Source organism: Erigeron canadensis, chromosome 4 (genome assembly GCF_010389155.1).
Source record: "Erigeron canadensis isolate Cc75 chromosome 4, C_canadensis_v1, whole genome shotgun sequence".
Lineage (NCBI taxonomy): Eukaryota > Viridiplantae > Streptophyta > Magnoliopsida > Asterales > Asteraceae > Erigeron > Erigeron canadensis.
Window position 1 is genome coordinate 3270015 of NC_057764.1, and position 16782 is coordinate 3286796.

General features: G+C 34.6%; 3 protein-coding genes across 3 annotated transcripts; 2 read left to right on the plus strand and 1 right to left on the minus strand.

Annotated features, from left to right (window-relative positions):
• Positions 1–1244: 1244 nt before the first annotated feature.
• On the plus strand, positions 1245–9973 carry LOC122597887 (dymeclin). Its single transcript, XM_043770470.1, has 18 exons — positions 1245–1751; positions 2841–3080; positions 3202–3265; positions 3353–3482; positions 3610–3751; positions 4602–4844; positions 4925–5009; positions 6056–6158; positions 6322–6447; positions 6551–6664; positions 6772–6890; positions 6986–7073; positions 7161–7253; positions 7702–7791; positions 7898–8017; positions 8711–8802; positions 9505–9562; positions 9653–9973. Exons 1-18 carry the CDS (start codon positions 1550–1552, stop codon positions 9731–9733), a joined length of 2190 nt encoding a protein of 729 aa, XP_043626405.1. The 5' UTR covers positions 1245–1549; the 3' UTR covers positions 9734–9973.
• Positions 9974–10727: 754 nt separating this feature from the next.
• Positions 10728–12933, plus strand: LOC122596496 (pentatricopeptide repeat-containing protein At1g05600). Its single transcript, XM_043769081.1, has 2 exons — positions 10728–10980; positions 11298–12933. Exon 2 carries the CDS (start codon positions 11303–11305, stop codon positions 12797–12799), a length of 1497 nt encoding a protein of 498 aa, XP_043625016.1. The 5' UTR covers positions 10728–10980; positions 11298–11302; the 3' UTR covers positions 12800–12933.
• A 708-nt stretch (positions 12934–13641) lies between these two features.
• Positions 13642–15537, minus strand: LOC122596500. The gene is made up of 3 exons (XM_043769088.1): positions 14926–15537; positions 14256–14405; positions 13642–14174 (listed from the first exon to the last, which is right to left on the minus strand). Exons 1-3 carry the CDS (start codon positions 15469–15471, stop codon positions 13923–13925), a joined length of 948 nt encoding a protein of 315 aa, XP_043625023.1. The 5' UTR covers positions 15472–15537; the 3' UTR covers positions 13642–13922.
• Positions 15538–16782: the final 1245 nt, after the last annotated feature.

Genomic DNA, 16782 nt, shown 5'->3' on the forward strand with positions numbered 1-16782 from the left:
TTTGGTAATGCAAGTCTCCAACCTAACTTAGGGGTATTAAAGTATGTTGGACTTAAATTCATTGGATTTGGGGCTTATTTTGTCCATTATACTTGGTTAGTAGACTTTTATTTTAATACACACATTGCTCACATACAAAGAGGATCTTCACATGAGTAATATTAATTGCCTTACATAACATATCGCATTTCGGGCGCATTGGTTATTGATGAAAGGGAAACTCTACCGTTAAACGTGTTTGAGTTAAGCGTGTTTGGGTGACAACAGTGCCATATAGGTGACCATCTGCGAAGTTTATACTCGCGCAACAAAAAACAAGGTCGTTAGCCTGCGGCCAAAACGAATAATATTGTGTTGTAGTAAGATAGAGTGTGCTACAAGTGACATCAGATATCTCATTAGGATTGTTGGGGTGTGTGGCACACTTGTACAACTCAAGGATGACGTTGAGTTGTTTTAAATGGGCTTGAAAGCAAACATCACAGACATACAAGAGGGATCCCGAATATGGGTAATATCAGTAACCTTACATAACACAACATGTTTAGGCTGTTTAATATATATAACAATTACTGTTTTATATATGTGTACGTTATACACTAACATGCTTAGCTTGTATATGACAAAATTAAATCCACAATATTTTTTTTGTCATATTCAACTATGAAGTTTTAGATAATCGTAAATATATATTAACACACTAGATATGAGTTTTAGATAGTTGGGAATTATATATCTATATCTATTGTCCTTTATAAAACAAATTTGCTTTCTATTTTAAGAAATTCAGCACTTTTTTCAATATCTAAATATATTTAGAATAATTAGTTTTTGCACCTTATTATTTTTTGTATCTAATACTCGACTTATATTTGAAATGATAACCACGGTTCGATGTCTCATCACTGCATCTCATGAAAGTATCCTAAATAATCTCTATTACCGTTACGACATCTCACGCGTTATAAACCGTTGCCGCTGCAACGCGCGGGCACCCTTCTAGTTTGTATAGTGCATAGAAAAACTAGAACTAAGTGCCAATGTATCCGATTTGACACATTTTGTAAACTAGGTGCCCATTCAACACGTTTTAGGCTTTTTTCCATATCTTTTGTTCAAACTTTCTTATGGTTTTTTTCCAACTTAAACTTGTAGTTATAATTAGGAAAGAAAGGTGCAATTGACAATTCCACATTCAATTTGCTTTGCTTAGCCAACAGATTTCTCTTCCCTTTTCACCTTCACTACTCAACCTCTTGAAGCAAATATATATAAAAACAAACAAATATAAAAATAAAATAAAAATAAAAATATAAAAAAATATATAAATATAGCCTGCCGACGATCCTACGTCACCAAAATCCTCATCATCACCACCGTCTTCTCACTTAATAAGATCTACAAAAATCAGTATTGCCATTCACGTTTTCTACTCACTCACACCAACATTTTTTTTTAAAGATCTCTCAATAATTTTTTTTTTTATTTCACATCTTTCTCTCTGCAAATACAAATATATAGATATATAGAAATATAGATATAGATAGAGATGGGAGGAGTGCCATCAACGCCGCGGTGGGGCGGTGGAGGAGGCGGAGGGGAAGAAGAGACGGCGGAGTATTTAATAGGAACATTTGTAGGTGAAAAAAGTTTTCCAGTAAAATCTGAATACTGGAATAAATTAGTTGAACTTAGCCCCTTTGATCACCATTGGCCTTCTGATCGTGTTCAACAAGCTTGTCTCGCTTTCGGTTAGTTTCTTTCTTCTTTTCTTTAATGATGATTTTCTAGTATTATATTTATGTAATGTATATCTACTTCTTTGTTTAGTGGTTGATTGTTATTATAGGATTATATTAATATCTATCTATTAATCTATATATATATATACACACACACACGAGAGCAAGTACGCGGTAAAATGATGAGGGTGATAGGTCATATGAGGTTATATGTCATAGAGTGTCATAGTCAAATGCCTTAGCCGTATGGGCTCCGTCCTCGGATTTAAAAATTCGCCGAAAGTATATCGAATGACATCTCTAATGAAAGAGCATGGAATTTTAAGAACACCCATATAATTTTTATAATTTATTGATTTACGGTTTGTGAGATAAAAGATTTTGAATGAATTGGAGGATTAAATGATTTATGGAGGAGAGAGAAAGTTGCATGCATTGATGTATGGTATATCATGCATTATCATGTGTACATTGTTGAAATTGAATGTTGAAAGTTGAAAAGTGGATTTGCTTTATAATATAGTATAGAAGTATAGATATAGATATACAGATTCAGATACGCCGGCTATGCAATACCGCGTTTTACGATAGGTTTTGAGTGATGTTTGGATTCTTAATTTGTTAAGATTGGAGTTAGGTTAGGTTTATGCTCATAGATAGATATAGATATATACTTACATACATGTATAAGACTCTATTCTGAATTGTTGGTATTATTTTTCGATTAGGAACAGAAATAAGGACATTGCATCACAAATACCTGCATTATGTCTTTAATCGGACACAACCTTTTGGTTGATAAATCGCCTCTTTGCCACTATGAATAAGGCCATTTGCATGATGTATACTCGAATTGAGTCATTCATCCAACATTCGCGTGAAGTGATTTGAATCATCTCGGGAATGGTGCTTGAGTAGAAATCCTTGTTATATTCTCGTTTTATCCAACTGTTATTTTAATATCTCTCATGAAGAACAATTTCTTAAAGCTATTCGTAACACAGCTTAATAGGAACATTTGTAGGTGAAACTATTTAAGCTGCATCTTATTTCATACCTAGATGTATTTGTTGGTCATCGATTTGTTCCATTGTACAGCAAGAAACAATTCATCTACAAGACACCTTGCCAAGATCTTAATCCACTTAACATGGTGTTTGCAAGAGTTACTTTCTACTCCCAATGCTCCATCTGCAGCTTCAATGAAGGCTGTTAATGCATCGTACATATCATCTGTATTTCTAAAGTATTCAATTGAAAATTTGAAAAGCGAGAACCTTGAAGATTTGTATTTGTCTCTAGATGAAAATGAAACACTGCCAGACAACATCCAAAAAGGTAATTGGTATAACATTTTAATATACTGTTTTGATTTATATTATATTTTTTCTGTTTGCTTTCTGTGATTCCTGTTAATTTTATGATAATTAAGATGGCATATTATTTTCTCTTACCACAGGTGAGAGTGTTATAAATATGGTTGTGCATGCTGTGCTTAGCTATATTGTCAGTGTGGATATAAGGTACGCCTTAGGTTATTTTTATGACATTCATGTATTAGTATTAGGATTTATCATCTTTGTTGTCTAATATACTTTTCTTTATGGAAGTCCCAACACGTATCTCCTACATCTTGAACTGCTGAACTTCATGCTCATTGCTATGTCTACCCAGCTGCTTTCTGGGCCATCACCTGGACCAAATGATGTTCACCCGTTCATTGATGCAGCAATGAGTGAGGTAACCCTTTATCTGACTCTACAATAGTAGACATTTGTTGAATTAAACGAGTCATAATTCATTTATTGAAATCCAATACAAAATTGAATGAAACTTTAATTTTGAAGAGATATTGTTCTGTTTGCAGGAGAGTTCTTTGGTAGGTTTGGTTGTTCATAAACTACTTCTAAATTACATTTCACGTCCGAAGTCCAAAAGTAGTGCATCTTATACCTTACTTTCTGAAGAAAATCAGCTTGGAGTGCTGAAAAGAGTTGGTTCTGTTGCTGGTATATTTTCTTGTATATTTTTAAAAAGCTGTACGCCCTTACGTATGCAAGTGTTCAAATTATTGGATTTACTCATATTAATTACTTTAATTAGCTAAATTAAGTGACAACTGTTAGCCGAATCCAACCAAATTATAAAGAAATTAGGTCACTATTCCTCTATGTTTTTACATTGTGGGACTGACAGTTCATAATAAATAAATGCTATCCTTAAAAGGTGTATCTTACTGTCATATATTAAGTATGTACTCTAACAGTAGAGATCAATTCTTAACAGAATCCTAAAAATACTTTCTTCAAGTGGTATGAGTCCTACTACTAAGGATAAGGAGTGATAAATGGAATTCGTTAGACTAATTCTGCAAATTAGGCTTCGTGCTTTGCCAGGAATGATAGTGTATTCAAGAATGAAAGATAACTTGAATACCACTTCAGCATGTTATGGTAATAGTGGTAATGGGGACCTTAGTAAAAATCTTAAATGTTGTAAAGTGATTTTTTTTTATTGTGATAGTGATATTTCGATATGTGATATTACGGATGGGAACACTAGTATTTTACCCAGTCTGTTGAAACGATCCTCCCTCGTTGACCCCACAATATATCTGACATAGTGTCACGGGCATCAACGCTTCCCATCACATCAGCGGTTTATCATTTCTACAACATTGGTTCTGCCTTTGAGCACTGGTTGTATTATGTAGAGTTTTCACATTCTTTAAACATTGGACAAGCTTATAATCATTTTCATTTTCACAGCTACTGTTTGAATTGTCAAATTGCTTTCTATTGTTTAACAATGACTCTGGATTATGTATCTAATATAGTTTGCTTTATAATTGACTTGCAGCAAATATAGTGCTATATCCACTTAGTTACTTTATCAATTCAAGTGCTGAAGCTTCAAAAATTCAACTGGCTGATAGCAGTATCAATATATTACTTATACTTATTCATTATCGTAAGTGTATTCTTGTGGAATCTGTAAAAAACAGCAATGCCAGTGTCACTTCTGAGTTTCTTCTGAAAGACGAAACATATTTTGCTGAGAACCCGTATTGCAAAGCCTTGGAAAATGTTAGGGATGTTGAGTGTAAGATCCTTTTATTTTTGAGCCGTTACCCATTTTTTATTTTTATGTTCTACTGACCTAGTCTGCCATCCCCCTGGCAGTTGACCGTGTAGATATAGAGGGAAATGCACATAGTGGTCCACTTGTTAGATTGTCCTTTGCTGCTCTCTTTGACACACTTGGCATGTAAGAGCTCAATTTTCTATGATCTAGTATATATATTGTATTTTACATCTGTCATATACTCGTATAATGTATTCCGTTACTCCAGTATGCATTATATCTTGTAAATAAGAAGTGGCAAGATGCTGTCTAACATGTCAAAGTGAGTTCAGGTTGAAACAATGTAACTTAAAACAATGATTTAGTAGTGTGGGTTGCACTGTTCGGATTTGGGAGACCCGAAACCATTTTCTTTTCCTTAGAGAAAAATAAACTCTTTTTCAATTTGAGATAAAGACAAGTACACAACCAAATCGATCCATTTAGAAGCAAATGAGTGGAAATCAGCTCCACCAATGTAGACTATGTACACGTCTGTTAGTGGTCAATAACTAATGTAACATGTCTCCCTTATTGCTGACGAGGCCATAACTATCAAATAAAATAGATATGTAGGCTGAGCTTATTAAGTTCTAATAGTTCATGATGACGGGGGTTAAAGCAGAAGGTCATGTCCCTTGTTACAAACAAGGATGAAATGGTAAAAGTCCTACAGAACTTTTTTCCCCTTGCATTATGTGGATACTGTGCTAGTCTTATTTGAATAGGCATGGTGGGAACTAATTCATTAGCACTGGTTAAACATTGAGAATTTACCATATTTGGTTAACTTCTAGACTATATATACTTGATACCTGATACCTGATACCTGATACCTGATACCTGAGCTTATTAAGTTCTAATAGTTCATGATGATGGGGCTTAAGCAGTAGGTCATGTCCCTTGTTACAAACAAGGATGAAATGGTAAAAATCCAACAGAACTTTTTTCCCCTTGCATTATGTGGATACTATGCTAGTCTTATTTGAATAGGCATGGTGGGAACTAATTCATTAGCACTTGTTAGACATTGAGAGTTTACCATATTTGGTTAACTTCTAGACTATATATGCTTGATACCTGATGCGGATCTGTTTGACCTGTTTCCTTGATGTACCATTTGTAACATTTACGGCCAATACATCTCACTCATTTTGCCACATCTGATATAAATTTCTAACCCTCTGCAGGTGCCTGGCTGATGAAACAGCTGTTCTGCTTCTGTATGCGTTGGTTCTCGGGAATTCAGATTTTCTGGAATATGTTTTAGTGCGCACTGATATAGATACATTGGTATGAAGCAACTCAGTATATACAGTAGCTCCTTTATTTGTTTATTTTCTTTAAAGCATTTCTCTTCAATCTTGCAAACGAAGTATATAATATGTATAGTTTTCTATTTCATTTTCATGCCATAGTATCTTATCTAATATCCTTTTCATGCTGAAATGGCCAGTTGATGCCGTTACTGGAGACACTATACGATGCTTCAAGAAGAACATCAAATCAAATCTATATGGTGCTGATAATTCTGCTTATACTTAGTCAAGACGCTTCTTTTAATGCTAGCATACACAAACTGGTAACTTAATCTGCACCAACCATATAATATAAGTTTATTTCTACTTTAGTCGTTTAATCCTGTTACTTGAAATAATTGTTCTGATGTACCAACAATTTGTTAGATTTTGCCTTCTGTTCCATGGTATCAAGAACGCCTTCTTCATCAAACATCTCTTGGTTCTCTCATGGTCATCATTCTTATTAGGACAGTGAAGTATAACATGTCTAAGATGCGTGTAAGAATATATGATCTAAGTTTTACTGTGAAGTATTATTCTGTACATAGATTATAGTAAATCAGGAATCTGAAACATTTACTTTTTCACATGTTGCTCTGGAACAGGATGTTTATCTTCACACTAATTGCCTTGCAGCTTTGGCTAACATGGCACCTCATGTACATAGACTTAGTTCATATGCAGCACAACGGCTGGTTAGCCTTTTTGATATGTTGGCACGCAAGTACGCGTTTTCCCAATTTGTGTATTTTTGTAAGTGCCTTAGCCTTAATTTCTACTGCATTCTCATCATTGTTCTTTGATGGAAATAATATCCAGATATGCGAAACTAGCAGAGCTAAAGAATGACAAAATGCATTCGAGTGATGGAGAGCTCAAGGATGATGATAAAGTTCCTGAAGATACGGTAGTGAATCAGACCTTATTACCACTTGCTGACCTAAAGTAGGCTAGTTTTATAATGAAATCTAATAAGTTATAATATATGCTTCAGTCCGCAGAATTGCATATATTTACCGACTTCTTGAGGATCGTATTGGAAATTCTCAATGGAATCCTGACTTACGCACTGCCAAGGAACCCAGAGGTAATTCTTCAGAGGTGGTGAAAACATGTGTGGTTTGAATTGTGTTATGTTTTGTTACCGATTAAAATCCGGTTAAGGAAGGGTTGGGTTGTTCCTTAAACACTTTTTATGTCCATCTCTCAAGTTTACATTTTAATAAATAATAATTGAGTTGATTACATTGACAGAGAGTCAGAAACAACATCATTAAAATAATAGTCTAAATCTTTGAATAAAAATGATTTATAAGGTTTTATCCTTTAAAAATGGACTTTGGGCAGCACTGAAACCGTTTGCCCAATTCCTCTTATAGCTAACGTGTTGATAGTCCCATTAGTTCTTTTTAAGTTAAAATACAACCAAAGCACTCATCAATAAATTGGTTGATTGTGCCCGCTTTATTGGTGTTCAAAATTGCTTAGTTTTTTTTTGGACATCTAATGCCATTTTTACATTGTGAATGTTGCAGGTGATTTACGCAATTATGCACAGGCAGGAGGTTTTTCAACCATTTAGGAACCATCCACGCTTCAATGAGTTGCTAGAGAATATTTTTTCTGTATGTATCAGAAATCAATATGCTTAGTCCTTGATATATTTGAAGTAATGTATCATGCTGTTTTGTGACTTGTGAGCATGATGATGGAGTTGGTTGATTGCTGTAGGTTTTGGACTTCTTCAATAGCCGTATGGATGCACAAAAACTGGATGGTGAATGGTCAGTTGAGAAAGTGCTTCAAGTTATTAACATTAATTGCAGATTTTGGCGAGGAGATGGTATGAAGGTAATCTCATTTATTTCTCACTTTTCCCAGATAATCAAAGTGAACAACATTCTGTAAATGAGTAGATGTTATGATAAGATGGCAAACAACATCCTAAATCATTAGTTATCAAAAAGTGTGTTGATTTTTTGAACAGCATTAAGTATTTTAAAAAAGGGTAAATGGGTGGGAACCCTCTGGTCGCATGTATCGTTTTGATACTTAGAGCGCATACCGCATAGAACTAGCCTTCATTTGTGGGCCCATATGGTCACATGATGGCGGTACCACGGGGATTTCATCCCATTGGTATTATACATGTATTTTAACACTAATTATCTATATATTTTCCAAGTCTTTGGACATAAAGTGTTTGGAACCTGACGCAACACGACCAATGTTGACGCAAACAAAAGATTACTTGTTAACTGACCACGCAATTTCCACCTATACTTTTTTGGATCCAATTTTGAGATTTTGAATGAATACAACTTCTCACCATTATATGGCTTGGATGTAGTAACTAACATGTACTTAATTCACAACAATGGAAAAATCGTGTAATATATTATAATGGTTGGACATGTTATTTCCTTAGGAATTTTTTCCTGCACAGCTTTAGCTTTTCCTAGTTCAAGAAAATATTGATGTCTAATGAAGTTAGTCATAATTGTAATGATAACTCTGTTACTCATTACCTCTTTTTCGATTTAGATGTTCACCCAACTGCGGTTCACATACGAGCAAGAAAGCCATCCTGAAGAGTTTTTCATTCCATATGTGTGGCAGTTAGTAATCTCTCGCAGGTATATGCTCTCTCTCTTTTTATCTTTCATTCCCCATGGAAAATTAAAAAAATTCACAAAACAATAGATTCAAAATTTCACATGGTGATAGTTTGCAAAAAGACGACGGTGCCCGTATCTTCTTAACTTGCTTTAAAGCTTAAACACTCGTTCTTTAGAAAAAGGCGCTTGTGTATTTGCACTTGCGTCATACTTTTTCGTGAATGTGTTGTCCTATGATTCCTAAATAAGTAAATATAGGTACACTCATTCTTTAGAAAAAGGCGATTGTGTATTTGCACTTGCGTCATACTTTTTCGTGAATGTGTTGTCCTATAATTCCTAAATATTGTTGCAAATGTCACTTATATGGATTATGTGAAATCAAAACGTGTAGCCTTAACGGAAACCTGTTGAAATTCGGCCAAAGTGTATTATGTATGCATAGAACACCATAAAACATAACAGATGTACTAATTTTATAATATTAATATTTATTGATAAAGCTAGTCAGATCAGCGTGGACCTACCTGACCTGAATATGTCACATATCTTGCCCTGAACCAGTTTGACCTTTTACCAACCCACCCGTTTTGTCACTCTTGTCTCTTTAACCAGTATATATATGCAAGTATTTCTTGTCAGTTAAAGTCCTTGGTTTAGCATCTCAAATTGATACGTCCATTTATTTTTTGACATCCACAATCTCTTTTTGTTATGCAGTGGTTTCGGTTTCGATCCCAGTAGCATAAACCTGTTCCCAGTCGAGCTTCCTGTCGAGGTTCATATTTATTTAAAAATTTTTAAATAATTTTATCCTTCATATTTTTTGAAATGATGTAGGCTTTATTGGCTACTTGTCTGAATGCAGATTAGCTATGGTGTTGGGGAGACCGATACAGACCAAAAGATACAGTTAAACACGACGGAGGCTGTGGAATCATCTGTCTAACGGGCACAATCATTTTATGTACATACATATAAGAAAAGAATAACACTTATAAATAAGTAAACGTATATCTCATATTTTCTAACACAAGTTTTGATATGGTAGGTGTAACTCTTTTAGCGATCAATTGATGTAGTGACATTAAAAAGCTGTTTGCTTATAGTTTTTGTTGGTTAGAAAATATGTTGGTTTGTATTGTCGATGTATATTTGGAAAAGGTTCTTATTGTCGATCTTTGGTCAAGACTGGCTTCTAATGAACCTGAAGTTCACCTTTTATTGTAAAAGAAACAAATTAACTTTTAATGATGACAATAAAGTTGGATAATGACTATCAGAATGTCATTAACCACGATTGTTCAAATATGTTTTCATTGATCCAACATAATAACAAGTAGTCATTCTCAGAAGAATTGATAGCAACCGGTAACTCAAATTGGTTTTCTTTTGACTTATTGCATCAAACGCCTTCTTAAAAATTTAACATTTTAGAAACATCTTAGATTCTAAACTTATTGCATCATATGTATATGTATTATTCGAACATGGTTTTAATTAAACTGGTCAAAATAAACTATGACTGAAATTAACACAATGTTTTTTTTATAAACACATTTTGTTAAGTTTTAAATTAAACTGGTCAAAACAAACTGTGATTGAAATTAACACAATGTTTTTTTTATAAACACATTTTGTTAAGTTTTAAATCAAAGTGTTTTGGTCAGTTTTTTTGGTTTCACGCGTTATAAAAACACAATATGATTTTGAAACTTAACACAACGTATTTTGGACAATTTTAGTTTTCACGGAAATTTAAATTATTAAATAAATATGTCTCTATTCGAACATACTTTTGTATTCAAATTGGTGAAAAAACAATTTTCTGCCATGTATGTTAACAAGCTTCCGCGGGTTCTTTTGTTATGTCTACTAACTGTCCCAGTTAGAACAATCGGGTCTTGTTTAAAACTTAAAACAATTACACTATCCTAGTTTTAGTAATTGAGTGGGGACCCCAGCTTGTAAAAACCTTGTAATTGCATATTTGCATACGATTTACTCTTACTTTAGAAGTTGGCACTTCCAGCCCCCCAACTTTATCCATCATAAATCTTTTCTGTGTTTCAGTTCGTGACATAGCATAATACATATAAATCATTATTATCATTTTATTCTTGTCATTTTTATTTTATTTTTTTGCAGCTGCTCTGTGTCAATTCCGTTACACTGCATACAGAACTCGTTTTGCAGGTAGTTAGTTTTTATCTGTTCTTTCTTGTTTCATATTATGTGTGTCTGTTTTCATGAACACCAACTGTTCGATGAAATGCCTGACTCAAAGTTGATTTACAGTACTTTCTGTAAAAACCCTTTAATAAAACACGAAAGATAAGCCGGTATGGCATTTTATAACTATACATAACATTACTGCGATATCGTCATTCCAAAGTTGAAAACGGTAGAAAGAAATACATGTGAATGCTTATTTGTTAGTACTATTTCGTAATCCATGAATATGATAGAATTGTATTTGGTTTTTTATTCTGTCATGTTTTTTCCGATTATAGGGTACATGAATATCAGATGGCCTCGTGTATTGACGCCAACATACCTATCTCAGCTCATTCGAAACCAAAAGAGCCCGTTGAAGGCGCTCAAAATTTTTAATGAAGCAAGGAACAAATATCCGGACTATCGTCACAATGGTCCTGTGTACGCCACCATGATCAAGGTTCTAAGCACGTCAAATCGAATGGCTGATATGAAACAAGTGATTGATCAGATGAAACATGACTCCTGTGAGTGCCAAGATTCTATCTTTTCACTTTCAATTAAGGCGTATGCAAAAGCTGGAATGTTAAATGAAGCCATGTCCCTCTTTAAAAATCTTGATCAGTTTAACTGTGTGAATTGGACAGAATCTTTTAATACTATATTGCGGATAATGGTGGAAGAATCTGAACTTGAATCCGCTCATGAACTTTTTTTGGCGAATTTTAGTAGATGGGAGTTGAAATCTCGTACACATTCATTAAGTTGGCTGATTGATGTTCTTTGTCAGAAGAAACGTTCTGACCTTGCACTAGAAGTATTCCAAGAAATGAATCATCAGTACTGTTATCCGACCCGTGATACTTATCAAATACTAATGAAGGGTTTATGTGAAGATGGAAGAATTAATGAAGCAATTCATTTGTTATATTCAATGTTTTGGCGAATATCAAGAAAAGGCAGTGGTGAAGATGTATTGGTATATAAAATCCTATTAGATACTTTATGTTCATATGGACATGTTGAGGAGGCATCAGATATTCTAAATAAGGTCTTGAGAAAAGGTTTAAAGGCCCCCAAGAAGAAACGTATGCAGCTTGATTTTAACATGTGTCGAAATGGTAGAGACATAGAAAAAGCTAAGAGTTTAATTGGTGATGCCCTTATTAAAGGTGTTATTCCTAGTTATGAAAGTTATAATGCAATGGCAATTCAAATTTATGCAGAGGGTGACTTAAGTGGTGCAGAAAGAATAGTTCAAGAAATGCATGATCAAGGGTTTAAACCGGGAGTTCTAATATATGAAGCTAAATTGACAGCTTTATGTAAAAAAGGTATGACTGATGAGGCCGAGAAGGTGATTTCAGAAGATATGGTGGAGGCAAACCGTGTTCCAACTGTTCATCTGTATAATATCCTAATTAACGGTCTTTGTAATGACGGGAAATCCAAACAGGCTCTCGGGTATCTAAAGAAGATGTCTAAGCAGTTGGGATGCGTTCCTAATCCGGAGACATATTCCATATTGGTAGACGGTCTTTGTCATGATGAGAGTTATATTGATGCGAGCCAACTTTTAGAGAAAATGTTGGTGAACTCATATTGGCCAGAAACGGATACTTTTAGTACAGTTATTCGAGGTCTTTGCGTGATGGGCAGACCATATGAAGCAATTATATGGTTAGAAGAGATGCTTGGCCAAGAAAAGACACCTGACCTTTCAGCATGGACTTCTCTGGTTGAATCTGTTATCTATGATACGAGTTCTATCGAGGTTTTCTCTGAATTATTGGAGTAAAACTGTATGTATTTAAAATCTGTGTTTGTATATCTAATATTCTGAACAATACATGTTCAATGTAAGGTGTAATAAACTCATTGTGACTAGTTGTATTCTTAACTTGTATGAGCATACTATCTTCTTACCTCTTATTCCCTGCCACTTATGCTTTCTCTATTTGGCTTCTTTTATCAGATTTGCTTTATAAGCCTTAAGTCGAAGCCAAACACACAAATGCGACTTACACTTTGAACTTTATTAACCATCCATATGATCTTACTGTATTTTCCCGCGTATGTTTTGGTAAAACTCGCTCTTGGTCGCATGTGAAAGAGATAAAACTATATTTAAGTAACCATATGATCTATATATTATCGCTCAGGTTTAAAACAATAGAGTAACTCAACTGAGTTAGACCAGAATGTAGGCTGCACATGGAACTTTATACAAAACAATGAAGAAAAACATCCTACAAATGAGTTAATTCCAAGCTCAAACCTTTGTTTCAGTAGAATGTGATTTGGATCAGAAACTGATTGACTATAGCTGGGTTTGGAGAAAACCAGAACCATGTTCTGCTTTAGACAAACACACACTTGGGCAGAGATGTTAGAGCAGGGTTTACTGTCCAGAGATCATCGGGTATGATTGTCAATGGGTCTGGTTTAGATTGGATCATTAAATGATCTTATTAAATCCATCATCCAACTATATAGACATAAATCTACAAACGGAACATACAATACAAATGCCTAGTAACTTATATAAACATGTACTGAAGAAATAAAATAAACCCAGATTAGGGAAAATTGAGCAGCAGGCAAACAGATGATATTAATGACAAAACCAAGAGCATTGTATGCTTGTGCAAGATAGGAATGAAATTTATACACAACATGGGTTACTAATTGATCTGCATGTGTCAATACAATTACAGGATGGAAGAATTTTAATCAACGCACAGTTGTGTATTCAGCCAAGCATAGTCAAGCCTCTTATATGCATTCTAAGAAGGTATATATTTGTACAATGCAGCCACAATCATCATTTACGTGCCATATCAAAAGTATTTGCCGAGAGTTAGTACTAACTGCTAATGGAAAACGAGAATATACGAGAACACAATCAAACTAAATCTTTCTCATGTGGGAGCTAACGGAATGCCATCGGACAAGTTCCACAACTTCTTCATCCATTGTAACGCTCTCATCATCTTGTATTTCAAAAACTCCATTGCTGATGAAAACGGATGCGTATTGTCAAACAAAAAGCTTCTTTTGTACTCAAGGATCCAAGTATTTTCATCCAAACGCCACACATATGTAATCCACTTTCCTTGTTCCCATGAAGTATTTGCTTGTCTAATCAAACAACTCAACACGCCATTAGACCACTGCCATAAACAAATGAGTGAACTTAATATTGTATGCTTCAAACGAATGAAAAACGAAATATATCAAGATTATCTTATTACCTCAGTAACTCTTCCTGACAAGACAGTGAATGATCTTGAATCAAATTCAGTTTTAACCAAACCAGTAGTCTGATAAGGCCATCCCCAAACACTCACTTCTTCAGACCCAGATTGATACAATTGACAACTAGATCTTAATATCAAACCATCCTAAAAATAAAAACAAATCTTATGATAGAAAAATACAAATCTTTAAAACTAAAAATAACACATATACACATGACATGAAAAAATAATATACATATTATGGCTAACAATTGTCAAGATGAACTGTCAACCCTATGAGTTACAGGACGTATTCGGGTTGACCATTTGGATAATTGGCTTGAACCCGCGACCCAAAACGTAATTTAAAAGTATTATTTTAAGTAAAAAAATTAATATAATTAATCCAAGCTCAAGTCTTAAAACCATTTGACTCAATACCCATTAACTCATTTGTCCTAATACCACCCAGTTTAACCTAAAGCAGTCCGTTACCAAACTATTTGACCCGTTTGTTTAACGGGTTATACGGGTCAGTTATTCACTTATTCCAACCCAAATATGGGTCTTTTTGGGTTGGATCATTCTGACTCGCCAAACCCGACTTGAATTCCCATATTACATGCAAACACAAACACAAACACATATACATATACATAATATATACAAGTATATAATAACATACCTGAATTATATGACAAGTGGGATTAGTAACCAAACCATGATCATCATCACCAACAACTTCTTTCAATGCATTCCTTAAAACCCCAAATTTATCTTTCAAATCAGCAAACCCTAATCTTGATTTCTCACTTAAATTTGTTACCTTTTCATCAGAAACCTTAATTTCCATCATATTAAACAAAGACCCAGGTCTTAGAATCAAAACCAACATCATAATCAAAGCACATTTCACCAGCATTTTCAAGAAAGATAAAAGCTCTGTTTTTTTCAGTTTCTTGATCCTTAAACGATGATGGTGATTCTTGGAATTTGTTGAATCGGGAGTGGAGACATTTGATGAAGTAAAGAATTTGGGGGTTTCAGGGGGAGAATTTGAATTTGAAGATAAGGATTTGATTTTGATGAGAGAGGGTTTTTGGGCGGTGAAAGTGGGGAGAAGATCCAGGGTTGAAATGATACTGGAAATGCAGGTTTTGCATACGCAGTTTTTGTTTCTCCGGCAGCCATTGGCGGTGGGGATGGTTGTGGTGGCGGCGTGTTCTTTCATGGTGGTGGTAGTGATTTTTACGGTGTGTTTTGGGTTTTGGGTCTTAGAATTTACTATTGCAGGTGTCAGTTTGTTAGATACGGAGTAACGGAGTATAATATTTTTCAGGTGGACTAATTGTATTTTGTGACACTTTATTTTTGAGTTAAATTTATAAATGAGAAAGTAGATAAAACTTTGGTTATTGTTATTTTTTTTCAAAGGAAAACAAAAGAAATTGGATGGTCATAACTCGAATTTTTTGTACGGACACGACAATTTTCAAGTCCTGCTGTGTAACTAGAACGTTTGCTTTTGAATTTGTAAACATACGAAAACCGGTCTTAAGCTTTTTGGATCAAATCCGATGATTCCAACACCGATCTTGGCTGGAAGAAGGCAAAGCCGGTGTCTCAGCATGTACATAGCATCGCAAAAAACAAAAGCCGGTGTCTAAGTAAGATTGGAAGTGATAGGTCGTATTTTATGCCCATTTCCCATAGCTTAAAGTGGTTGTTTAGTGAGGTTTACGAGTAGTTTTCGTATACAGTTGGTTCGTTTATGGTATTTGTCAGTGTTTCAGGTGGGAAAACAGGTACCTAAGCGATAACTTGAAGAAAACAAAGTTTCTGGAGCACATAATTGGAGATTAGAAGAAGGTCAAAGCTGGTCAAAATGGTCAACGCAAGTCAACAAAACACTGCGACGTAATATGGGCATGCGTCGCAGTATTTCAAGCCGAGGATGAAACTGCTTCGCAGCATAGGAAAACTGCGACGCAGTTTGTGTATATACGACAGAAGGCCAGTCAATGGAAGTCAAAGTCAAGAATAGTCAAAGAAGACACTGCGACGCAGTGTCATGCCGAATCTGCTGAATTTAGTCAGCATATAAATAGCTGAAATAAACATTCCAAAAACCTATCTTTCACTTTCTAGACGATTTTAAGAGCTTTCTCTAGGGTTTATCTTATTTTTCATCATTGTGGAGGATCAAAGACTCGTTCGGAATCATTTCGTTATTCGTTTTTCAATCCTTTGTATTCGGTAACAATGAATTCTTTCGTTTTGATTTGTTATTTCATATCTAATATGAGTGGCTAATCGCCTTTTCATCCATCTTGATGGAGTGAGACATTATGTAGGGATTGCACAATATTTATTAATTCAAGTGATTTTATTTAACGTTTCGTCGTGATCTTAATCGATTAATTCTTTGTCATTCAACTACTGGTTGCAGATAATTTGTGTTCATTGCTTAGTGACGACTAGGATTTGGGTATAAGTTATTTTGATTGCTTAGTTAGAAGCAATTGGTTCTATGACGGGTACG

Excerpts from the sequence above, each read along its gene's own strand:
- LOC122596500 (XM_043769088.1), bottom strand. The coding sequence starts at position 15,471 with ATGAAAGAACACGCCGCCACCACAACCATCCCCACCGCCAATGGCTGC. Across the intron at positions 14,406-14,925 it reads CCACTTGTCATATAATTCAG|GATGGTTTGATATTAAGATC; the intron begins GTATGTTATTAT and ends TTTTATTTTTAG. Across the intron at positions 14,175-14,255 it reads TGTCAGGAAGAGTTACTGAG|TGGTCTAATGGCGTGTTGAG; the intron begins GTAATAAGATAA and ends TGTTTATGGCAG.
- LOC122596496 (XM_043769081.1), top strand. The coding sequence starts at position 11,303 with ATGAATATCAGATGGCCTCGTGTATTGACGCCAACATACCTATCTCAG.
- LOC122597887 (XM_043770470.1), top strand. The coding sequence starts at position 1,550 with ATGGGAGGAGTGCCATCAACGCCGCGGTGGGGCGGTGGAGGAGGCGGA. Across the intron at positions 7,792-7,897 it reads TGCTAGAGAATATTTTTTCT|GTTTTGGACTTCTTCAATAG; the intron begins GTATGTATCAGA and ends TGATTGCTGTAG. Across the intron at positions 9,563-9,652 it reads CAGTCGAGCTTCCTGTCGAG|ATTAGCTATGGTGTTGGGGA; the intron begins GTTCATATTTAT and ends GTCTGAATGCAG.